Source organism: Fomitiporia mediterranea, assembly GCF_000271605.1.
Source record: "Fomitiporia mediterranea MF3/22 unplaced genomic scaffold FOMMEscaffold_7, whole genome shotgun sequence".
NCBI classification, from domain to species: domain Eukaryota; kingdom Fungi; phylum Basidiomycota; class Agaricomycetes; order Hymenochaetales; family Hymenochaetaceae; genus Fomitiporia; species Fomitiporia mediterranea.
The window spans coordinates 2,186,264-2,209,284 of NW_006760392.1; the positions used below are offsets into that span (position 1 = coordinate 2,186,264).

Consider the following 23,021-nt stretch of genomic DNA (forward strand, 5'->3'; position numbering starts at 1 on the left):
CGTCAATAAGTTCTGGGTAGACTGATAGAATTGACTGAAACGCTTCCTGTATACTCAATGCTTTAACTTGAATATCGCCATTGCAGGTTCAACGACTCACTTCATGCGCGGACCACAGGCGCATCGCGTCCTTCATCATCTCGTCGACTGAAGGCTCTTGCGAACGCATTTCTTCAATGCGCGTCTTGCTTTGTTCTCTGTATATATACGCGATTTTCTTGTTAGACATGATTCACCTCGTAGCCAATTCCAGAGATGGATGTCGGACAACGACGGAAGTAACATCGCTTGTGAAAGGATAAGACTTGGAGAGACTTAAACGCACATGTATGCGCGCCCTTCACGGACCATCGTTTCCGCTTCTTTACGAGCTCCGGCAATGAGTGCGGTCTTCTTACTCTGAAACGCAGCATTGCGAGTCGACGCTTTGGCATTCTTCTTCTCTAAATTCGTGTTCATCAATTAGCAAATGGCCGATGGACCATAAATGTTCGAGTAAGGAGCAAGACCTTCGTAGTTTATTGTGCAAGAAGGAACTCACTCTGAAACTCCTGCATAATACTTATCATGTCCATGACACTGCGTCGTCATGTACGGCAGGCTTCAACGATCTGAACCACGGCACGAAAAGTCAACGCAATCGAACTCACTTATCGTCGCCATCTTCTTGAGTGGCACTCAGACCCATATCAAAATCTTCAATTTCGTCTGCTGCGAAACGAACTGGGGCAGCTGCGCGTGTTTGTTTAGTACGCGTCGACATGGTCACTTCAGGGATGACTAGCCACACAGTCAACTAAGAAGATGGGGCTGTGAAGGGACTCAGAGAGGCGCGAGCGAGAGAGGGAGATTGACGCATTCAGTCGGAGTCTCAAAGCGCGTCACCTTTTGACTTTGACAGAATCTAGAAGACATCAAATTCCCAAATGTAGTACAGTGATTGACCAAAACAGAAAAAGTCAGAAAGCAATTGCAAAACAAGATTGATTGAGGAGTCCATCCAAGAGACAAATATGAATTATGATATTACAATTCAATGGAATGATGTTTTCGTTCTAGATGCTACTGGGACACCATACTCATCAGTAAATTCACCAAACTCCTTCCAGCAGGTCGAGAAATGACTTACGAGGTCCCCGTTATCTCTTTTCACTACTTCCTTCTTTTCGTCTGGTTGTAGTCCAAGATACTCGGACATGAAGACTCGCATGATCATGTTCCATCGAGCCATCGTGTCCAAGTCTAATGCTGATGCGTCGTCCTACAAGTCCAACATTCACATTAATCAAGTCACTCGCAATGTCAGGAAAGAAACCGGACAGACCTTCAACGTGTGCCAGACACGAGGGAACGGACTTGAAATGATATGTAATACGCTTACTCCGCGCTGCATGAACGGAATATGGTCGTCCTCGATAAACCCATAATTCTGCATCCTTTTACGCGGCAAGAAAAAGCTTCGGTAACCTTTCAGTTCCGCATCCATACCGAATTCACCATGTTCAGATAATCTCTTCTCTGCTGAGACGAGCGCGTCGAAGAGCCAAGCGGTGTCGAGAAAGTATGCTTGAACGAGTGGGTCTTTCGCACCAAGCAAGTCGAGTAAAATAAGGACCTCGATTGATGCAAGCTCCGTCGTCGTCGTTCGTAAACGTCGCTTTGCATTAGGAGGAATATATGTCGTAGCCCACTTCTCCGCCAGATGCCTAGACAAATAAAGGACCCTATTAGGACCACCGCGTACTAGACGTTGATGTTCGTACCGAGCACCGTAAACAGAGTCTGTATGTGTCCAATCTTTGAAGGCCTCCTCTCCATCAAAGAAAACGAGCTGAAGAGTAGTCTCGGCTACATCTTCATCGTCTATTAACCCTTCCTCCAATTGATCCCTTCTACGATTTAATAACGGATCTATCGCCTCTGCAAGATCTAGCATCAATGCACAAGGCATCGCGGAATCGGTAGCTCCAACAAACTGTGTAAATCTTGTCAGCAACATATGTTATTAGAATAGATATCACAAACCTGGTTTAAAGGATACGTTGAAAAGAATTTACTGTCAAAGTGTGCAGACAGGATAACTCTCCGAGGTGCCCCAGGATCCTTCGTAGCAATGACATTCGTAAACCTTTTCGGACCATAAGGAGTTTCTGATATGAATGAATCCTCTTCAACGTCCCAATCCAATCCTTTCATGACAGACACGATGTAATTCTTCACTTGCGTATTATTCTCCGTGTCCGCTGTAAATCCACGTCATTTTTGAATTTGTAGCTAGGTCAGTGAGAATACATGGAACTCACGCGGTCGAGGAATGAGTATTTGAGACAAATGAGACGACTTGTCATCCGGGTCAAGGTTCTTCGACGGGTCGGGCGTTGAAGCGAGCTGTGCTATTTGACCAGGAGACAACTCTGGAAGTGCACGTTCGCCGAGCCATTGCGCACATAGCGAAAATCGGACCCAGCAGAGAACTAGAAGACAAACCGGTCCTAGTGTCGGTGTTCGTGAGCTCCGCGCCAACCTTGCTGGACGAAAGGAGGGTGGTGAGGCATGCATAGTCTAAGTTCAAGGAATTTCGCTCCGAATCCTCTAAGGCCAGCACGATCGCTACGTGTGACCCGCCAAGATCGGCCCGACACGTCGCGTTCCACTCCTTTCGGAAACCGTCATGGTCGTCTTCGGGCTCTGGGTAAGATATTCTCTCCAGCTTATTTGATAGAATAAGGCTGGCTGAAGCTCATGAAGTAGGTCATCAACAAAGCAGGTGGTCTGGTCTACCAGCGTAACATTGCTGGTTAGATGCGTCAATCTATATTATAAATAATGAAGCTTCTAACGCCCTCTTTCGTTCCAAGACGGACTCGATCAATTATCTGCAAATGAGTATCTCGTGCTGGCAGGTACTCTTCATGGTGTCCACGCCATAACAAGTCGACTCTCGCCTACGGGACCGAGCTCTGGAGCCCAAGTAATTGAGGCGGAGACGTTCAAAATGACCATACTGCTCAGTGCGACAGGTTCGTGAAATATACGTTGTTTCAAATACTGTTATTGAGTGAACATCTTTAGGCACCAAATTCGTACTTTTGACTTCCTTACACGACGCGAACGCGGAATCGTTGCTCCAGAAAGTGTATGAAGCGTACGCGGATATGGGAATGAAGAACCCCTTCCATACCCCAGAGATGCCAATACGAAGTGATAAATTCGATACTCGCATTGGAACACTACTAGGATCGACTGCTGCAGCGTGATGGCTTGAAGCACTCTATACTATCCCGATACAGCTCAAATATGTATAACACGTAGGTTGCTAGAGCATTCAATATACTTTTCATGATAACCTCTATGCGACATACAGACGTATAAGTATGTAACAAAACGCTTCAAAATGACTACCAACATCGTTCTGATCTCTGCTGCATCATTTGACACTGCTTGATGGCACATTGCATGCTCACAAAGGCTCAAAAGAGCACAAATCTCATGCGTACTCATATTTCAAAAAATTAATACTCCTTTATTGTCTAAGCCAGAGTAGTTACATATTTCAAGGTATTCAATGCATGCAGTCATGAAATTTAGTAAATCGACTTGATAAAATAAAAGTGGAAATTATCTCACATGCAAATTATACCCATTGATCAATAAGAAAAGATTAAGAGTCAATACTGGCCTTGCTGATTACTTGTACGGTATCCCATTTTGCAGCTTGAATGACGAACGATGTTAATAAACCAGACCAGCCAGATACGAGCAAAAAATACCTACCCTCTGGAACTCATCATAAGCAACACTCCTCATATTTTCATGAGCGTTCTTGATTACGCCAATCATGAAGTCTGCCGCTTGTCTCTCATTCAGACCCAAGGCAAACCTGTCTCGTAAGCGCCTAATTGTTGGTTCGCCTTTGAATGACGGTAATTCGGTGCCTAGCATGAGCTCGACCGTGCTAATAATCTGTTCTGCATGAGGCCGGATAGCAAGGAACGCCTTGACTGTGAGCTGTTGGAATAATGCATATCCTCTTGAATAGCGTCCACCCATGAGAACGACCATCTCGTGATTTAGCTTGAACGAGTTCGGCTCGAACTTTATACCCTGAAATCACGCTCAATAAGAAGTTGAAGAGATGCGGAAAGCAAGCTTACTCCAGGACGTAATCAAAGCATAGAGACTATCAGCATATGGCGCGGTATAGGAATTGTATATACTTATCTATATCGAACAGGAAGCCGAAATCTTGAAAAGAAACAGTCAACACGAGTGTCGAATAAATTTGTTTTAGATGGAACGTACCAATGTGAACGATATGCCCCTCCCCATCAATCATGATGTTACCATTGTGTCGATCCTTTATCTGCAGTATGTAGCAAGCGACGGAATATGCAGCCATGGACTGAATGAAATTCAGACGGGCTCGCTGGAATGAGATCATATCCTCTCCTCCGTATTTTGCCGTGAAGAAACCGAGCAAGTCGTTGATTTTGGCTCGACCCATTTCATCTCTCGACGTTGCATTGGGGACCACATCAATCACGCCACACTATACCATGCGTTAGAAACGAAGTAGGTAACGCACGACCATCTTACCCCGGGTCCAGTTGCCGTGACACGGTAAGGATACAGGTACAGGTTCAATCCGACGCTTGTGAAGATATTCTTGAACATAGCGATAACTTGAAGAGCAAGCACGTCTTGTCGACAGTCATCACCAACTTTGAAGATAGCAGCCTGCCAAATATCTTGCTCCTCAACAGACTCTTTTCCCGCCTCCTCATCTTCTAGTACGTTGTCGGAGGTTTGGCTGACCACAACACGCTCTTTGCGTACTTTGAATGAAGCCATAAATGGAGCCTAGCGACAGTTGTTAATATTAGTTGCAAGGCCTTCACAAAAACGCGTACCTTTGCATGACTCTGTAACGGGCGCCCTGACTTTCTGTCAATATCGACGACCACACCGTCGGGGTTGCTGGGTAGGTAAACCCCGACTTGGACCTTGATCTTCGCCATTTCTTCATCAATCTTCGCCTAAAAGACATTAAGACACTGCAGCTAATGGACTAACACGGAACAGGCAAACCTTCTTCTCTGGCTTACTCCTCTTGATGTAAGGCTTCAGTTTCCCAGAGATGGAGGTGACCTCACTGAAGAACCCAAATTCTCTATTATAGAAGTCTCGTGCATCGCCTGAGAGGGAGCTGACCACAAGATCAGTCATTTTATCCAGTTCTGGCTTCAGTGAATCCTCCTGTACAGTACATTAATACTAGTGCACTCCAAGCAAATAAGCCGCTCAACGTACCTTTTCTGCTGCGTCATCCCTGTAACAGTTAGCCTTCATATTCCATATGATCTGATGACAGAAAAGTTGGGATATCTTCGCCGTCTCGAAAATGAATCTCTTGACATAGCCTATTTTGAAGTCAGTCCCTCCATAATGACGCCATTTCTATTACAATACAAACCCAAAGAGTCATGCCGGAGTGCTTGCACGATTTGAGGTACGAAGAAGAATGTCAACTCGACGGGATGCTGCTCCAGTACACGATGCGCGTATTGTAAGAGCACTGGGTCATTTGAATAGCGTGGCTCGAAATACGTGACAGCGACTATAGGAGTTACTGGCGTCCAGAGTAAAACATACTGCATAGGACACGTTAGTCATGTACAGAAAGAGAGCTGACTATCTTAACCTTCATATCACGTTGCATTCCATGATCGAGCCTTTCACCGACAACGTGACCCAAAGCCTCAGGATAGTCTAAGACTTCTCGCGTGTGCGCTCGTATCCATCTGCCACATTCGCTTTCGACGGTGGTGTTCTTAAACCGTTCCGGTAGGTGTGCAACGAGACCAGGCTCGATTTTCCAAGCAGTGCGTACTTCGTCCGCCCATGCATCCTTGCGAGGACGTCAGTTATACATCAGAAGAGAACTCGATGGACGTACTGCAACCATGGCACGCTCCATGGAGCTGTATGGTTCAATGAGGCGTTTTACGTCGTTCATCGGGTTATTCCACACGGTGAGCCGGAAAATCTCGTTCTCTACGAGAAGTCGGAGTAGGCGATTTGCGCTTTTCATCTCCATATCTTCGTACTTATAAGACAAATTGACCTTGGCGACAACAAAAGGACATACCTGCTGGACCAACTTTGGTTGCGAAAGATGAGCTTGAAATAATGTGTGAGCCTCGGATGGAGTCGGTTTGTAGTATATTCAAGAAGTCTGAGAGGATCTTAATGTCGGCCTCCACTTGAACTCGATTCGCACCGTAAGACCACCTAGCGGACAGATTAACAGGTAATCCACTGCTAAAGATTAGATACGCACTGAGGGCGTACAGCAAACCAGGAGAATGCCGTTCGATAAAGAGCTTCACGAAGCCTGTTTTCACAAAACACGTCCATTTTCGAGCTTTTCAATGCCTCAAATCCGAATAATAAAAAAGAGAAACGAGCTTCACGAGCCAGTGGATGAGTGCTATAAAATAGAAATATTAACAAATGGAACGCGAAGCTGATGATTTCAATATCACCTCATGCTCCTATGCTCGTCACAAGTTCGGAGCACAAGGCGGAGAATAAGCAGCATCAGCCCAGGCTTATGATATCGAGCCGCCTGAAATCGACTAAGGAGCATCTGAAGTATTAAAATGTGCGGAGATAAGAGTTTGCGTGCGGCTGTACTCGCAAGGTCGATGATCGATTTGTCCGTCGGGCTGTATTCTACTTCATGGGTAAAAGGATCAGAATAGCTATGGTTAATGAAGATATATTAGTCCGGGATATAGATTTCGAAGAAAAAAAGAATACTTCATAGAGTCACAGAACAGGCCAGATGTCTTCTTGATTGTAATGTTCCACGCAATGCTAATCTCCGTTATTAGAGGAACCTCGAGCTCAGGGCGTTCCCCAATGACCCATGTCCAGACTTCAATGCTTGCCGTAATCACCAATGGGCTGAAGACAGCAAATGGCAATGCAACGAGGTAATGAAGCAGTTCGTGATCGATCTTGAATACGGTGGTCAAAATCAAACATATTCGACGTTCTAGGAGAAACTACATACCTTCCTACGAATCAAGCAAGCTGCGCATTGGAAGAGAAGTTCTTTCATTTCGGGTACAGTCATTGAGCTAGTTTTAGCTTGGACTGCTTTTAGAACTTTTGATATCTTTGCCTTCGGGTCCGCTTGACCAGATTCAGGTGTCTCAGCTAGAAATGAGTCAAGATACACTCTAAGCGGTAGAGTCCGTATCGAGGAAAATATGCTCACTGTGGGGCTGTTGCAATACGCCACCACTCGTCTCTCCTAAGTATCTCTCTTTGCACGCAATCTGCGTGGTGACCAATCTTGAGCGATCGGGCCGCCATGACAAGTTCCCCGAAACGGGCACTAGTGATTGTAAGGTGAGTTATACGATCATACAAGACCAAGAGTTGATCTCGATCTTTCTCACCAAGCTTCCGTTCAGAGGGCCCGACAGCACTTGCAAACTGAAGTGCAACAGATGCGCCAAGTTCAGCAGGCTGCATTGATGGACTACGGCTTGCCACCAAGTATTCCTGAGAAACGTCATGAGACACAAGCAACGCCCGTTAAAAGTTATATACCTGCAGCGTTGTCTGCAATTCGAGTGGAGCTCTAGCCAAGGCAAGACCTAACCAATTGGTCGCATGATTGTGTAAGACAGATAAAATTTCATTGCGAGACTTGTACGAGTCCGACATCTCGATGTCAACCCCACATTGCTCAGAGTGGAAATTAAATGCCGGGTCGTACTACGTTGAATTAGAATCAAGAAAACCAAACAAAATATGCTCATACCTCATCCGCGTACTCTCCCTCACAGGCTCGCCGCAGGATAGTCAAGATCTCTAGGATTGCAAAGACCAGCGGCTTGTCGCACATCAAGGACGGGAATGATGTGATGAGGCGATTGAGATACTTTGTCGCAACGTCTCGTACACGTTGTACACGATGGCAGGACCATACCAGCAGTTTCTGAAGCTCGCTTGACATTGCGTCTGGTAGGCTATGTTCGACAACCTGTTTGCTGAGCTCGCTAATCGCTATTTGGAGAACCTGTACTCTACGTTTAACACTAGGTCCACTTACAGTGCAAAGCGGACCCACCTTGTCTACTACCGAATCCATACAGGATGATAAGGTTTCGTGGTTGTTCACACTTTCGTTGACGAAATACACAGGCAAAGAAGATGGTAGGCCGAACGAGGAACGCATCGCCTCAAGATCATACATCGCCAACAGGAAGATGACTTGACTCGGCAATAAATAGCGAATTTCGCTATGCCGTTGCGGAAGCAGCTTCAATAGTAATGTCCGGTGATCATGTGTTGCCTGTTAGTAGCGTTAACCCTCCACAAAAAAAGTCGGCCTTAGTCTCTTAAAATAATGCACTTACTGTTTGCGCGTATTCCTGTCGAATGACCGTATTATATTCCAAGTTGCTCGTAACAAAATCAGGCACTTCTTCCAGGACAATGGAAGGTGTTTTGGCTGCAATCCTTGTCAAAGCAGCAACCTGCCAATCGGAAGTGGGCTGTGTTCGTTCTTGGGGATTAGTGAAGCGGAATAATACACTCAAGAACCACAGGTTTCGGAACAGCGCTATAGCTTCGATAGGTGCGTTGTGAGATGGGTCAAAGTCAGGTTGCGTTAAGAGGGCATCGATGGGCAATAGTAATGACCCTAATTGGTCAACCATGTCATCAACCTTTAATGGCAGCGAAAATGAGCACAAGTGGATAGGGCCGACAAGATTCTGCTCACTTTCAAGTGGTGGTTTGAAACCGAAGCGTTTTGGATCGCCACGCCTTTGTCAATAAACAGGGTCAATAGCTCTGTGAGATAAATCTCTCGGAACTCGGGTCGACGCCGAAGCTCTTGTGCAAGTCTTGTCTGTGCAGCGACGACCTACCGAAAATGGGATTAAGTCCACGAATCACGTTCACAGCTGATATAAACGCACAGTGTTGTTTGAGAAACGTGGGTCGTCACGGTTTGCAGAGCGATTTATGACTGAGAATGCTCTGATAATGTCCATAAATGTGCTTTGTGGTGAAATGATCGCAAGGTCAACAAGATTATAGACAATTGCAGCTTCGACTGTCGGTTCTGCTGAGCGAAGCCTCTGCAACAGCATCGACACAGTCAAGCGAGTTACCTATAGCTAGATGAGTTTTGTTCTGTATATCATAAACACAGGAAGTGGACAATTGACCGACCTCGTCAATCTTAAATTCTAGTGCTAAGCTCGTCACTACCGATATTGTGCTGATCCCGATGAGGCGCTGCTGATCTTCATTGAATGCTTGAAGGCCGGACTTTAGTGACTGGACGGTATGTTCCTCCGAGTTTGCAGACGAAGAAGACAGTACTTGCGAGCTCCAAGAACCATCATGGGCTTCCTTGCTCGTTGCGGAAATATAATTCAGCAATGAATACATATTCGACATTACGAAGTCATCGCCGGGTGCGAGCTTAATGCATAACGACAGGCATTTTGCAGCAGCCGCTAGCGGTAACGGGGCCCGCGTTTCGGCAGCAAACTCGTATTCGAACATTGGTAGAGGCGAAGTTACAAACCGACGAAGATGTGCAGACATGACCGACGCAAGGGTAGGGAAGCTTACGAGGTTCATCAATATTGACTAAATATAGAAGCTAAAAACTGTCCTTACTTCTGAACAAGGACGGTCGTTGACTTCAACGCCGCTTCTTGTACCATATGATCAGAAATCGGCGACTCCTCGCTAAGCAGATGCCGTAACCGAGAAAGCAGGTCATCATCCGGCTCTTGCAAGGCAACGGAGCAAACCGATGCCAATTTCTATGTAACCTTAGACTTTGGGCCATCATAGTAGACACAACTTAATACTCACTAGTGACTCTGACATAGTCTCCCATGCATACGTATCCAGAGAAGGTTCAGTTTCCATATCTTCGATCTGCAACAACAAGTCCGAGAAACATCGTGTTGCGTATCCCGACACTTTCTTCAGTGTTTCCTGCGATGAATCCAGCAGACTGTCCTGCTCTTCAACAGCATCACGTATCAAGCGAACCCATACTTGGTTTGCTGCCTCCGCTTCCTCTTCCGTGGGAATCTCTGCCTCATGATCCGTTGCTACCTCACTGGACGGGGGAGAGAGCGTTTGTGCAAGCACGGTCCAAATGATCTCCATAACACAGCAAACGATGAAGTAGCCAGTTAATGGCCTATCCTGGGCGATGTAGCGCAGCAGGAAGATATGGACAAAGTGAGCTTCTTCGGGGTCTGATTCCGTCGATTGAAGTGACTGTGGTAACAAGTCGTTCAAATGCTCGACAACTTCGGGTAATAAGAGTGCCATGATATTCTCCGTAAGTCGAGTCCATTCGTCCACGGACCACGTGAATGGGGTGGAAACTATGGCTCGATAAAATCCATGGAATGAGGGTGCGTATTGCGTCAATATAACATTAGCTAGCAAACGTAATTAAAGACCTTTCTAAGTTATTTATTATTTGAAACATACGGTGCTCTGTTCTTAGTTGCTCGATTATCTTGGAGGAAAAATCCAGAATAGATGACGTTGCAGCAGTCCGGTAATCCGGATGTGACGAGGCTAACCGAAGAAGAGCAGATACTGTTGTCGCAACAAGCTGGTCAGGTAAAGCCCACTCTAAGTAATTAAGCTACGCGTTAGCGATTTAGAGTTAACGAATGAAACCACTTCACGCACTATCCCAAATTAACGTCGAGTCGAAATTCATAACCGGAATATCACGAAGTATCTCGAGGAGGACAGGGAATGTGCAATCGACTTGCGTATCGGGCAAACTTGTAGCAAGCTGCGCGAAACCGATATGGCAAGAGACCCTTGACGCAGGCTGGAACTGTGGTAAGAAAGCCAGTTCAGTGTAAAGTGAAGTCGTGATACTTACCATGAACACCCGTTCTTTTGCATCTCCATTAGCATTTTGTCCCGGATCCTTTTGAGACTGAATGTCGACATTGGACTTGATTAGGTCAACAACTGGCTGGGTAGCCTCTTCGTCATTGCATTCGCTAACATTTCGCGCAAGGTCTGTATAAATGAGCGACTGAAGATTCCCAAAGTCAAGACTTCAAGTTTGTTAGCAAATTAATATAAAGTAGAAAATCTTAGCTCACCAGTCCATCCGTCTTGGGTGTCGACTTGAAAGTATCTTTATGAGTGCAGAAGACTCAAGAACGGGCTCGGCAAGTCACTGGTCAGATCGCGTTCCGCTATGCCACGTGATTCGCCGAAACCGCGTCCCGTCATTCCGTGTGAAGTCAACGGGTGAGCACTTGGAAACGCAGAGAATAAATAGTAATTCCGCCGCAGCATTCTCTCTTATCCCCCCCATAATGTCTGCTGCCTCCTTTATTCGTTCTGGGAAGAAGGTATACATCGTACTCTAGCGTATTTTCTTCACTCTATTTTATTTGCATTTTTATTTCCTACAGATAGTCGCGATTGGACGGAATTATGTCGAGCACGTCAAGGAACTCAATAATACCATTCCGAAAGAACCGTTCTTCTTCCTCAAGCCCACTTCGAGTTATCTGCCCTCTGGAGGGAAGATTGAGATTCCTCGTGGTGTCCTTGCTCATCATGAAGGTACCTCCTCTCTGATTTATTCCCATGTATTTCAGTGACCTAAAGTTTGATACTTTCTGGATACAGTCGAGCTCGGAGTAGTGATTGGTAAGACCGGACGAGATATTACCGCAGCGCAAGCAGACTCGTACATCGCCGGGTACGGTGCGCGATTTGTTCATGTGGTGCATAACATGCTCTGATTTTTCTTGTGCTCGCGAATCTAGCTCTTGCCATTGATATGACCGCTCGTAACATGCAAGAACTTGTTAAGAAAAAAGGACTACCTTGGTCAGCGCACAAGGGCTTCGATACATTTACTCCAATCGGGTAAGCAAGTGCATGATAAGATTCGAGCAATTATTAACTTGTCTATAGGTCGTTCATCGACCGTTCTTCTGTTTCTGACCCAAGTAAACTGAACATCTGGCTAAAGGTACAATTCACATAGCTTATGAAGTCCCCAGCAATAATCTCTAAAGTGGTACTTACGCACACGTAGGTCAATGGGGCATTCAAGCAGAATGGAACAACTGCAGACATGATCTTCCCCATTTCCAAGCTAATTGAACATGTATCCTCAATTATGACTCTCGAGGTACCTCTCTACCATGTGTCATGAGCATTCACTTAACAATCATTATTCTAGGAAGGTGATTTAATCCTGACAGGAACTCCTTCCGGCGTCGGACCAGTCAGTCCCGGAGATGAAATAACCGCCGAACTCAGCACCGAATCAGGCCAAACACTCAGTAGTATAGTCTTCACTGCCGTGCAGCGAGAAGGCGGCTACAACTTCCAACCCGAGTGACTAGCAAAGCCCGCAGCGGCGGCGGCCGGTTCGACTTCCAAGACGGCTGACGCTGCAACCGTTGCTATCGATAGCATCTTACAAACCCTATTCAAGAGCTAACCCGGCACAGGAAAGAAAGGAAAGAAAGAGAGAGAGCAAAAATGATTAAGATATGCATGGAATACAGACAGCGCTGGATGACGAGAATGTAATCTACAAAGTCTACAGAATGTGAACACAATCATGCAAAGAAACAGTCGTTTTACTTTTGTGCATCTGTCCGATGGTCTTGAGGTGAACTCGCAACATCGACAACTTCAACGTCGTCTGAACCACCAGAGCTAATGCTTGCGTCGCTGGCGAATGACCAACTCCCACCAGTTGGAGTCATTTCGCCATCACCCGTTTGAAACTCGCCGAAATCACCAAAGTTTTCGAACGACGCTTCGTCTGCATCCTCCGAAGCGCTTGTGAATGAGTTAGAGAACGGATCACTTCCTGAGGAAGCAGCAGCGTCTGTGAAGGGACCAAAATGATCGTCCTGGTAAAAGTTTAGTACGGCAGAGAGTCTTGAAAACCTGAGAAGTGCTCACATCGAAAGCAAAGTTATCTTCAAACGCATTGACAGTAGAGGAGGTCGATGGAGCAGCCGCACTTGGAGTAAATGCATCCTTCATTCGCGTCAGTTCCAGAATAAGAAAGCGGCGCAAAGACAATGCGTACTTCAAAACCGCCTGGATCCAGTGGCCTCCGGTCCGATGAATGACTCCGAGCAGATACAGGAGGGTCAGCAATATCGAACTTCTGCGCCAGCCAGCCTCCCTGCTCATCTTCCTCATCAGAACCATCGTCATCGGAGGAAGTTATATGTGTAGACATAGCCTGTGCAAGATAGCTCGCGAACTAAACCAATTCTCTGTTAGTCCATTGCATAAGATACGACGGTGATAACCAATCTACCTGTGGGGGACCATTATCATCTTCCTCATCATGTGAAACAGGCGTAATTCCAAAATCTGCACTTGACTCGCGAGTAAGTCGGCTCGTTCTCCTGAATTCACCCTTCATTTCCGACAATGGCTCGCCCAGATTGGTCGTTTCTGTACCATTCGCTCCAGGGGGTGGTGGAGTAAGACCTATCTCTGCTTCGTCTACCTTCCACTTTGTCGCCCCCCGAGATGCATTGGACATGACCACAGGTTTACCACCACCCAATAGACTCGTATCCCTCACCTTCGTCTCGTGGTACCGACCACTCACGTATTCATCCCAATCCGGTTGTGGAGCATATTGAGCGAGCAGAAGCCTGAGATTGGGTGGATAGTGTTCGAGAGCCCCAATAACGTCCTCGGAGATTAAGGTCAAGTGACCCATGTATCCTAATCGAACATGTCCAGGTTTTGAGCTTTGAATGGTGCGTCGAGTTAATGACAGTTCCAATTCACCGTTAATACTACGCACCTATCAGCATCATTCTCCGTTTGAGCTTCGATGATACGATTTAAAAGGCGGGCATCCCGGAATAAAGCGATTGTCAGTTCCCTATTCAACCCTTGATCCACTCGTCCAGTTAGGATCTGATGCAGAACGTCATACACGACGCTATGTAAGAAGTTATTCCAAGGAAATGAGAAGAATAAGTCCTATATGGAGATGAGCAATAGGATTTACGGTTGACTTTTGAAGGCTCCATACCAGAAGTGTGGAAAGCACTCTCGTTTCCGAGAAACGTTGCTTTAGTTTGTCACCAACAGGAAGATATCCCGAGTTGCCCATCATTCCAGAGCGCTTCATACGTCTTGATCCTGTTGAAGCAGGGCGAGAAATGATAGATGAACGATCAGATCCCGTCACTGAGGGTGATCGGGTTTGACTTCGAGGAATTGCCTGTCCCAGAGGCGAAAGTTCATTGGGAGCGGGCATACTGACCGCTAGTGGAGAGGATGTCACTGCCAAAGGAGAGGAAGCCACTGCTAAAGGAGAGCGATCTATTGGCGTGTCGGCGTCGCGAGGAGAGACAGGTGGAGGTGAGGAATTGCGATTGTCCTCGTTCATGTCAATTTCGTCCATTCGTTCTTCACCAGCACTGCTGCTGTCGTCTCCTGCACTCATGTCCTCATCCTCATCAGAGTATTCCAAGCTAGACAAATCGGTAGAATGAATGGGAAGTTCCTGTGCTGGCTCCATTTCGTCTCCGTCGCCATCCATCCCACTCTGGTCTTCTGCACCCGAGCCAATCGCAATGACACGAGCCAAATCCTCCATTGCGGATAAGCCGCCTTTGAGACGACCTTCATCGTCATATAAGGCGTCGAATTCGGGTGGTCGATTAAGAAGAGACATGTTGGAGCAATGTAATAACTCCGCGTAAAGCTCACATATCCGGAATCGTTCAAATGTTAATGGCGCTAGTGGTCCGATAGTCGTCGGAATGGTCTCGCCCTAATATGGAGTGAGCAATAACTAAGATAAAGTAGTGGCGCCACAACGCACCGAGGAACGAGGCTTATGCAGTAGTTGCTGGAACCTCTCTAAGCGGTCGCACATGATCTCCAGTAAAGGACCGAGGTGGACGACTCCCATTCTATCGACCATATCATTAAATGCTTGCTCAAGGGATTCGCGCCCCTCGTCACTCTGGACGTGCATTTGCTGTTGAATTTGAATAAGTCGATTTCGGATAGTGTGAAAGAGGTACGGCTCAAAATAATCAGAGTTATTTTTCCGGATGAGTTCGATAATGATTGAAATTGCCTGCGTGCCTGATGAAGTGGCGGTATCAAGATTTGGAATTGGCGGAGAAGATGGTGGTGACGTGACGATATCTGAAGGTACTTCTGCGTGCTCAGGGCTCGATCCATTAGTTAGCTCTTTCTTTGCCTCTAACAGTTCCATCTCGAATGAGAAATCATCAAGCATGAAACCGACCAGCCTTTCTATGTTTTCTTTTCGAGCAAGTTGTCGGGCGAAAAGGTTTGACGCCGGTCCGTTCTGAAGTCCGTCTGTAATGCCCGCTCCTGGAGAAGGTGCCGACATGGATATTATCCCTTTTACCAGTTCTGCCACGATGGCATGCGTAGAAGCAGGGTGGAATGGAGACATGAGCTCCACTAGTCGCGGTATTAAGCGTTCTTTTGAAAGCCACTGCATGCCGACCGGTCAAGAACTCAGCCAGGGGTAAACTGAGGATAACCACATACTTCTAGCACACCCGTCCCCGGTGCATACTCATCCAACTGGATGATTCGCACTAATAAATCGACAACCGCGGGTGTCTCTATGTGCCGTAGAATGCGTTCTACAATGTTGGGTAGCGCTTGGATAAAAGCGAGCATCTGCAGAATACGGTCTGCTATGAGGACGTCTAAGGCAATATACCCAACGTTACCTCATGTGGTTTCTTCATTAGAAATGTGGCATTGATTTTGGCGAAGTGAGAAGCCATGATGTTCTTCTCCTTCAAGTCGGCAATGTCCCGGTCCAGCACGGCATCCCAGAAGGGGGCCAACAGCCGGTCCTGGTTATTCAAGCACGTCTCGACAATGGTCCACAGTTCGCTACACAGCACTTCTGTTGCAATATAAGGGTATCTGTATTTGTGAGATAAAATGTGTATTCAGCAATGGCACTGGGACCAAAATGACTGCATGGGACGAACTTGAATTTGCCCTCCCCATCCGCTTCTATATTCCCAGAGACGTAACCAAACAGTTGCTGGAGGACGTCTACCCTTTGGAAGTAGTCGATGAGACGCGTATTCTGGGCCTTGCATTCTTGCAAAATATTGTCCTCGTCCAGTATAGCTCCCAAAGATACCTCATCCTTGTCAAGTAGCGCGTCTATGGTGGAAGTGTCATGGAAGCCGAATCTGTGGGGCGGCCTGATGAGCGCACATGCATATCAATGGGGAAAGCAGCGACATACTTCCAGAACATAGCTACAGCGAATTCTGACGCTGCGACGAGCTGGAAGGAGAGTAGGAAGGAAAGGAGAGATATAACAGGCTTGAACAGGCACCTCGACGTTAAGGCCTAAGAGAAGCGCGTCCCGATTGACCGAGACTAAGTCATGTTATGTAATCAATAGTATTCTTGTAACTTCTCTCGCACACGACTGTTCGTATCATTGTAAGCAAAATACATAGCACAAGAAACTCGTAATTAACATTAAAGCAATTCCGCAAAAACGAATAAGATAAGATGTATAAGTACATTGTCCCCCTTAGAACTGTGATGGAGGTGATGGAGCCCTGAGCACCGTAGATAAGATAGGGAAGGGCAAGGGTACTCACCCGAATCTGATATCCTCCACTCGCCTTCGTGAGATAACGCACCCACTTGATGCTATGGTAATTGCCCTTCTCAAACACCTTCAAGAAACGCACGAGCAGACCAGACGCCGTGAACATCAACACCTGGAAGTCCACGTCGATAGGCGGCCGAGCCCATGCTTGTCGGTGTGTCATCGCCGTCAGCTGTGCAGTCCCAGATAATGTACACTCCTGGCCACCTTGTATCCGCGGTATCCTGAAACGAAATCAGCGTCTCAATCAAATCCGTCCACTAACATAACGACGCACTTCCAAACGATAACATTTTCGGCGGGTACGTATTTTGCCTTTCCATTCTGCACCTTGCAGTCAACACTGGTCGTGTTCAAAGGAGTGGGGATTCGTAAAACAACGCTCGTCGCGGAGAGCTTCGGATTAAAGGTTGTCCGTAGGGTTACAATGTACGAAACCTGGGTCGTCCCAATTTCTGTTACCGCCGTAATGACCTTGATTGGAAGATTCACGTTCGAGGTGGATCGATATCTTTGAAAGAAATCAGACAGAATTTTGCAGCATAGAGGATGCGGCGTACTTCATTAGCTCGAATTCCCCGTCCGGAGGAACAAAGCTAATAGTTCGGTCCGAGTCGAACTCATTCAGCCGAACACATTGGTGGAATTGGCAGTCATCAAGCTCCACTGCATCGCTCATCCCGCGCTCAGCCGCATCCAGGACAAGTTTATCATTTAACCCGAATTTACATTCAGGGGTTCCCGACAGATAAGCTCGCATTAGGATATGACCGTCAACGTCGGCACGTAACACGGTGCCTTCAAGAAATCAGTGGACAATCTGACAAGATGCTCAAGCAGAGAGACAACATACCCTTTGCACTCATAATAAGGTTAACGGTCTCGACAACATCTACAAATGCTTCGTTCTTCTTGTATTTGACATCCGGTCGTCGCCAGCTAATGGCTCCTGTTGCTTGAGATGTTATCTTCGCGGTCTCCTCCTTCATGTGCAGACCAGTTTAGTCACTGAAAGGCAGCTTGAAAGTGTAAGTGTTCTTACCAACGCGGCAGGAGATGTGCGGATACTCTCTGTAGTAATGTAAGCCTTCAAAGTATCGGTCTCACTATTCTGAGGGTAGCCGAAGTCAATGATCTCTATAATCTGCATGAGTTGATCGCTTAAGCATGAGAGATGAGAATCAGTGCACACCATCGATGAGTTCATATATCAAAACGAAGTTGCTCTTCACAGATTCCTCGTCCACCTTACCAAAGTATGCCTTCGCGATGGATATGAAACGGTAGCAGAACTCGAAAACCAGGGCTGTGTTTGCATTATTTCTGCACGAAGTTTAGTTGTAATCCAATAACAGGAAGAAACGACAGACTTTGTTACAGCCATGATATACAGATTGTTTGTCCGCACATGGAAGAAACTCGTCGAGCCGAGGGTGATAATAGGTGAACGAACATCGCTGTTAGATACGACTTGTATCCGGAAGACATCAGCAATCGAGCGCCTACAGAACACTCGTCAGATCAGGATGCTTGAGAATCATGAACGGCAAATATCGCACTTGAGATCCGCTCTGTATAACCGGGAAATGAGCACCTAGTAGCAGTAACGTATGCGTCAGTAACCACGCTTCAGCGATTAGATACCCGCTGAATCGCGCTGATCACGCACCTCCCCTTTCTGGTTGAATATGAAGAACGCCTAGAGCAAGGTTAGCAGAATCTCTTGAAGCATGCACTGAACAGCGAACCGAAATCATGCCTCCGACGTTTACGAAGCTTACTGGACTGGAAAGGATGCTGACCATGGCGCGTCGCGAGACGCGAACCGTCATTGATACACTTACGTAACAGAAAAACTCTAATAGCAGGACTATCTATGGTGGTCTTTCTTGAACTTGTACGCCAACGGTTGCAGTTAATACGCCCAATTCTCTGTGTAAACTCAAATTCAATTATTCCCATGTACGATTCGGTGACTATGTGCTGTGACTCTGCTTCTCACAAGGATTCTTGGCCTTCATATTTACGAAGTGCGCTCTGACCAGTCCGTTCTTTCTCTCACAAACCGGGAATTCCATTTGAATGCGGGTCCTTTGTGACCACGAGGCCCTGATGCATGTTGAGAAGATGCTGCAACGGGGTTTCGTCGGAGAGTGCACATGCTTGGGCATCTCTTATTCGCTATAGCCTCGCACTAATAATATCGGCTGGCACCTTCATGCGCGTATAAAAAAAGTGGAATGTTGAATACGCCCGTCTGAACCTGCATCAGCTTAAGATGAAGGCAGTGGCTGGTGTCATCCTACAGTCTATCGTGCTTCTGCTTGTAGGCGCCTTCTCCGACGCAAAACTTGCTTGGAACTCAACTGAATTTCTATTCACGTTTGGCGACTCTTACACCACCGATGGCTTTAACATTTCTGCCGGTGTAAATTCTCCCGTACCAGGCTTTGTAAGTCTTTCGGAAAACCTTGTCCTCGGTTTCGAGTTCATGTTTTCTCCGACAGACATCGTCGAATGGTCAGAACTGGGTGCAGTTTTTGGGTACGCTGAATATGAAATCGGCCGAAGTACGAAACTCATCGTCTTCAAGGAGGAACGTACAATATCACGAATACAAAGGTCTTCAACTTGGCTTCGGGAGGTGCAACTATCGACGCCGCCCTGGTCACTCCATTTGAACCGACAGTCTTGTATGCATAACAACTGCATAAATCATAATTTATTCATTCCTTACTCACTTCTCCAGGTCCATCGTCGATCAAGTTGCACAATTCGACCAGTTTTTGGCTCCTAAACCCGAGGGTGCTCAATGGAGTGGCAATAACTCCCTGTTTGCAATTTGGATCGGAATTAACGACGTTGTACGTTCTCACTTAACTTTTAATCCGCTGTTACTTAGTCTGATAATGACTTAAAGGGGAACTCCTTTGCTTGGGTGAGTGTCAAAAAAGCAGATTTAATGTGCGATCAACTTTCTGGCATCTCGGTTAGACAAACGTTACACAGTCTGGGTTTCACCAAGTCTTGATGGCACGGCTCTTCAAGCAGGTGAGAATCCGCATGGAGCCGCTTTTAATATGATAATCTAAGTATTGCCTAGATTGAGGACCTCTATCAGTATGGCGCTCGCAATTTCCTATTCTTGACCGTCCCACCCACGAATCGCGCACCTTTGATCATCGAACAAGGAGAACCTTCAATCACACTGATTACAAGCGCTTTAGCAGACTACAATGCCCAACTCGCCGAGAACGTGCAGGCATTCAATGCGAACCACACAGACGCAAATGCAAATGTCTTCGACACCGTCCCGATTTTCAACACGCTTTTGGATAATGCAGATACATTTGGATTCGTGAATGTCACCGGTTTCTGCGATGCCTACCAGAACGGAACGCCACAATTGACGACTCAAATCCCGCCTTGTGCACCAGTATCGAGTTACTTGTAAGTCGTTTCAGATCTATTGCAAAAGCCGGTAATAATAGCCCTTGTCTCGATTAGCTGGTTGAACACCCTCCACCCACTATTTACAGTACACAAGTATGTAAATTCAACCTGTTCATCGTTATTTAAACTGAATATTTTCATTGAAGCATTCTGGCGCATTCAATCTCGACGTTTCTCAGTACCTAAGGATTGGAAGTTGACAGTGGAGTCGGAATCTTTAGTAGTCCTTTAGTTAGGGGTTATTTCAAAATGAATACAAAAGCAGAGATATCCAACGTGTGTACACGATTACGAATATTACGGCGGCGTCGTATGTGGCGGAATAAGTGAAATATTTTGGTCTGGATAACAGCGTACAAAGTCAAATAACTGCTCGTGTGAGAGCGGGGTGGAGGATCGACGACTGTATTTATTGCCATTTCGGTCCGAATAAAGCCGATTTGCATATTGACTCACCCTTGTGCTGTATGTAAAACTGCTAGTAGCACTTAGCTCCCGCCTTCAACTCGTCTGCTCTTCTTCTCTTTCCTTCCCTCTGTCTCCCTCTTTACGCTCGCCGCCGCACCTCGACGACGATGCCTATCAACGTTGCGCGGAACATCCGCGTGCCTACCTCGGCACCAAAAAAACAGCCCATACAGTTTTTACGTAGCAAGTCGACTGTACCAGGCTCCATCTTCGAAGCAAAAGCCCGCATCAATGCTCGTCGTTCATCATCGCAGGCGACGACGCCCGCACCAAGCGTGTATGTATTACAGCTATCGAGAGTACTGTCTATGCTGATTACATCTGGCCCTCTAGACGGCCCGCTCCTGCACCACAGTTCCAACAGCGTCCCACAAGGAATAACGTCCGCGAGCCAACTCCGCTTGTAAGGCAAACCGCCCATGAAGTCCTTGATTCATCCTTCGTCGGCATGTCTGGCGGTCAGATTTTCCATGAGATGATGCTTAGGCATGGCGTCAAGCATATTTTCGGTTACCCAGGCGGTGCTATCCTTCCCGTCTTCGATGCTATCTACAACTCAAAATATTTCACTTTTGTCCTGCCACGACATGAGCAAGGAGGTGGACATATGGCAGAGGGCTACGCTCGTGTATCCGGCAAACCTGGTGTCGTTCTTGTTACTTCAGGCCCAGGCGCGACCAATGTCGTGACGCCGATGCAGGATGCATTGAGCGATGGTGTACCGATGATCGTGTTCTGCGGACAGGTAGCTACATCTGCTATCGGTTCGGATGCCTTCCAAGAGGCAGATATCGTTGGAATCTCGCGGAGTTGCACCAAATGGAACGTCATGGTAAAGGATATCGCTGAGCTTCCTCGACGTATAAATGAGGCATTTGTTATTGCGACATCTGGACGACCTGGGCCCGTTCTTGTTGATTTGCCGAAGGACGTAACAGCCAGCATCCTGCGTACTCCTCTCCCTTACAAGGTCACCACACCTGGCTCTCCTCTTGGTCTTCCCTCGAATCCGCTTCAATCTATGCAACCTCCGATCGATATGCCTCTGATCCAGCAAGCCGCTGACCTCATCAACAAGGCAAAAACCCCGGTGATCTACGCTGGTCATGGCGTTCTCTCTTCCCCTCTCGGTCCCAAATTGCTCGCTCAGTTGTCTAGGGAAGGTCATATACCTGTAACTACGACCTTGCTCGGTCTCGGGTGTTTCGACGAGACGGATGAACAACGCAGTTTGCATATGCTCGGTATGCATGGAAGCCCATATGCCAACATTGCTATGCAGAGTGCCGATGTCATCATCGCTCTCGGTGCTCGCTTTGACGATCGTGTAACGGGGACGATTGACTGTACGTGACTTGAAAATTTCTTTTTGTGTATATGCGTTTCAGATTTACTCATTACCATGTTTCACAGCATTTGCGCCCACTGCACGTGAAGCTGCTCTCCAAGGCCGAGGAGGTATCATCCACTTCGAGATTCAACCGAAGAACATCAACAAGGTCGTTGAAGCGACTGTACCCATTCTCGGCGACGTCATCTCCAACCTCGCCGCTCTCGTACCTCTCATAAGATCTTCGAACCCGCGTACGGACTGGTTTGCACAGATCGCGGCGTGGAAGAAAAAGTATCCATTTACATACGTTAAGAGCAAGCAGGGTGATTGTGCGAAGCCCCAGGAGGTCATTGAAGAGCTCGATAAACAGACAAGGGACAAGAAAGATAAGGTGGTGGTTTCTACTGGTGTTGGTCAGCACCAGATGTGGGCTGCACAGTTCTTCCGGTGGAGGACACCAAGATCCTTGGTGTCCTCCGGTGGTCTGGGCGTAAGTTGAGAACACTTTGAAAAGATTTTCCAATTCTAAGTTGCTTCTGTTTTCAGACCATGGGTTTCGGTCTTCCTGCGGGTATCGGTGCCAAAGTCGCAGCTCCCGAAAAAATCGTCGTCGACATCGACGGCGACGCCTCCTTCAGCATGACAGCAATGGAGCTCCAAACCGCTTCACAATACAACATCGGTATCAAAGTCATCATCCTCAATAACGAATTCCAAGGGATGGTTCTCCAATGGCAAGACCTCTTCTACGACGCTCGGTACTCTCACACGAGAATGACGAACCCTGATTTCGTAAAACTCGCCGAGTCGATGGGCGTTAAAGCCATTCGCGTGCATAACGCTCAGGAACTCCCGCAGAAGATGAAAGAGTTCCTTGAGTATGATAATTCTCGACCGGTGCTCATGGAATGCCTTGTTGAGACGAACGAACATGTTTTCCCGATGGTACCTGCTGGGAAGGCTCTACATGAGCAGATCTTACATCCGATGTTGGCTGGAGCAGCAGCATCAGAAAAGGCGTAACGAACTAAT

The 23,021-nt window shown here is 46.9% G+C and overlaps 8 protein-coding genes across 8 annotated transcripts; 4 read left to right on the forward strand and 4 right to left on the reverse strand.

Moving 5' to 3' along the window:
• Window positions 1-915: 915 nt before the first annotated feature.
• On the reverse strand, window positions 916-2,559 carry FOMMEDRAFT_109429 (uncharacterized protein; the record flags this gene model as incomplete). The annotated part of the gene is made up of 6 exons (XM_007267561.1): window positions 916-1,065; window positions 1,130-1,261; window positions 1,325-1,706; window positions 1,764-1,975; window positions 2,026-2,243; window positions 2,304-2,559. The coding sequence occupies 6 exons, from the start codon at window positions 2,557-2,559 to the stop codon at window positions 1,063-1,065; spliced, it is 1,203 nt and encodes a 400-aa protein (XP_007267623.1). The 3' UTR covers window positions 916-1,062.
• A 104-nt stretch (window positions 2,560-2,663) lies between these two features.
• FOMMEDRAFT_124513 (TRAPP complex subunit Trs23) lies at window positions 2,664-3,350 on the forward strand. Its single transcript, XM_007267562.1, has 4 exons — window positions 2,664-2,692; window positions 2,752-2,797; window positions 2,859-3,020; window positions 3,073-3,350. Exons 1-4 carry the CDS (start codon window positions 2,672-2,674, stop codon window positions 3,255-3,257), a joined length of 414 nt encoding a protein of 137 aa, XP_007267624.1. The 5' UTR covers window positions 2,664-2,671; the 3' UTR covers window positions 3,258-3,350.
• A 337-nt stretch (window positions 3,351-3,687) lies between these two features.
• Window positions 3,688-9,972, reverse strand: FOMMEDRAFT_134792 (uncharacterized protein; the record flags this gene model as incomplete). The annotated part of the gene is made up of 26 exons (XM_007267563.1): window positions 3,688-3,714; window positions 3,775-4,104; window positions 4,313-4,549; window positions 4,597-4,860; window positions 4,911-5,036; window positions 5,089-5,256; window positions 5,311-5,420; window positions 5,474-5,651; window positions 5,702-5,908; window positions 5,957-6,099; window positions 6,149-6,291; window positions 6,341-6,490; window positions 6,546-6,764; window positions 6,823-7,022; window positions 7,079-7,224; window positions 7,286-7,405; window positions 7,470-7,575; window positions 7,624-7,791; window positions 7,838-8,095; window positions 8,147-8,371; window positions 8,436-8,747; window positions 8,804-8,947; window positions 9,003-9,197; window positions 9,259-9,661; window positions 9,715-9,863; window positions 9,916-9,972. The coding sequence occupies 26 exons, from the start codon at window positions 9,970-9,972 to the stop codon at window positions 3,688-3,690; spliced, it is 4,785 nt and encodes a 1,594-aa protein (XP_007267625.1).
• Window positions 9,973-11,408: 1,436 nt separating this feature from the next.
• On the forward strand, window positions 11,409-12,451 carry FOMMEDRAFT_134793 (uncharacterized protein; the record flags this gene model as incomplete). Its single annotated transcript, XM_007267564.1, has 7 exons — window positions 11,409-11,444; window positions 11,508-11,661; window positions 11,728-11,805; window positions 11,868-11,970; window positions 12,019-12,076; window positions 12,143-12,238; window positions 12,290-12,451. The coding sequence occupies 7 exons, from the start codon at window positions 11,409-11,411 to the stop codon at window positions 12,449-12,451; spliced, it is 687 nt and encodes a 228-aa protein (XP_007267626.1).
• Window positions 12,452-12,695: 244 nt separating this feature from the next.
• On the reverse strand, window positions 12,696-16,303 carry FOMMEDRAFT_88130 (SAPS-domain-containing protein; the record flags this gene model as incomplete). The annotated part of the gene is made up of 10 exons (XM_007267565.1): window positions 12,696-12,974; window positions 13,027-13,104; window positions 13,157-13,328; window positions 13,377-13,838; window positions 13,895-14,076; window positions 14,129-14,875; window positions 14,927-15,577; window positions 15,634-15,768; window positions 15,822-16,023; window positions 16,092-16,303. Coding segments are annotated over 10 exons (3,120 nt in total), but the record flags the coding sequence as incomplete, so codon positions are not given.
• Window positions 16,304-16,499: 196 nt separating this feature from the next.
• On the reverse strand, window positions 16,500-18,434 carry FOMMEDRAFT_88067 (clathrin adaptor, mu subunit; the record flags this gene model as incomplete). Its single annotated transcript, XM_007267566.1, has 9 exons — window positions 16,500-16,959; window positions 17,013-17,246; window positions 17,296-17,533; window positions 17,589-17,718; window positions 17,778-17,872; window positions 17,928-18,058; window positions 18,106-18,237; window positions 18,295-18,329; window positions 18,405-18,434. Coding segments are annotated over 9 exons (1,485 nt in total), but the record flags the coding sequence as incomplete, so codon positions are not given.
• Window positions 18,435-19,013: 579 nt separating this feature from the next.
• FOMMEDRAFT_147265 (uncharacterized protein) lies at window positions 19,014-20,388 on the forward strand (the record flags this gene model as incomplete). Its single annotated transcript, XM_007267567.1, has 9 exons — window positions 19,014-19,187; window positions 19,243-19,279; window positions 19,329-19,428; window positions 19,485-19,599; window positions 19,656-19,673; window positions 19,730-19,786; window positions 19,839-20,185; window positions 20,275-20,281; window positions 20,335-20,388. 9 exons carry the CDS (start codon window positions 19,014-19,016, stop codon window positions 20,386-20,388), a joined length of 909 nt encoding a protein of 302 aa, XP_007267629.1.
• A 375-nt stretch (window positions 20,389-20,763) lies between these two features.
• Window positions 20,764-23,012, forward strand: FOMMEDRAFT_29284 (acetolactate synthase; the record flags this gene model as incomplete). The annotated part of the gene is made up of 4 exons (XM_007267568.1): window positions 20,764-20,933; window positions 20,990-22,002; window positions 22,070-22,479; window positions 22,536-23,012. The coding sequence occupies 4 exons, from the start codon at window positions 20,764-20,766 to the stop codon at window positions 23,010-23,012; spliced, it is 2,070 nt and encodes a 689-aa protein (XP_007267630.1).
• Between the last annotated feature and the right edge of the window lie 9 nt (window positions 23,013-23,021).

Coding starts and splice junctions, on each gene's coding strand:
- FOMMEDRAFT_124513 (XM_007267562.1), top strand. CDS start 2,672: ATGGTCGTCTTCGGGCTCTGG. Junction 2,798..2,858: donor CTACCAGCGTAACATTGCTG/GTTAGATGCGTC, acceptor TTTCGTTCCAAG/ACGGACTCGATCAATTATCT. Junction 3,021..3,072: donor CATACTGCTCAGTGCGACAG/GTTCGTGAAATA, acceptor GAACATCTTTAG/GCACCAAATTCGTACTTTTG.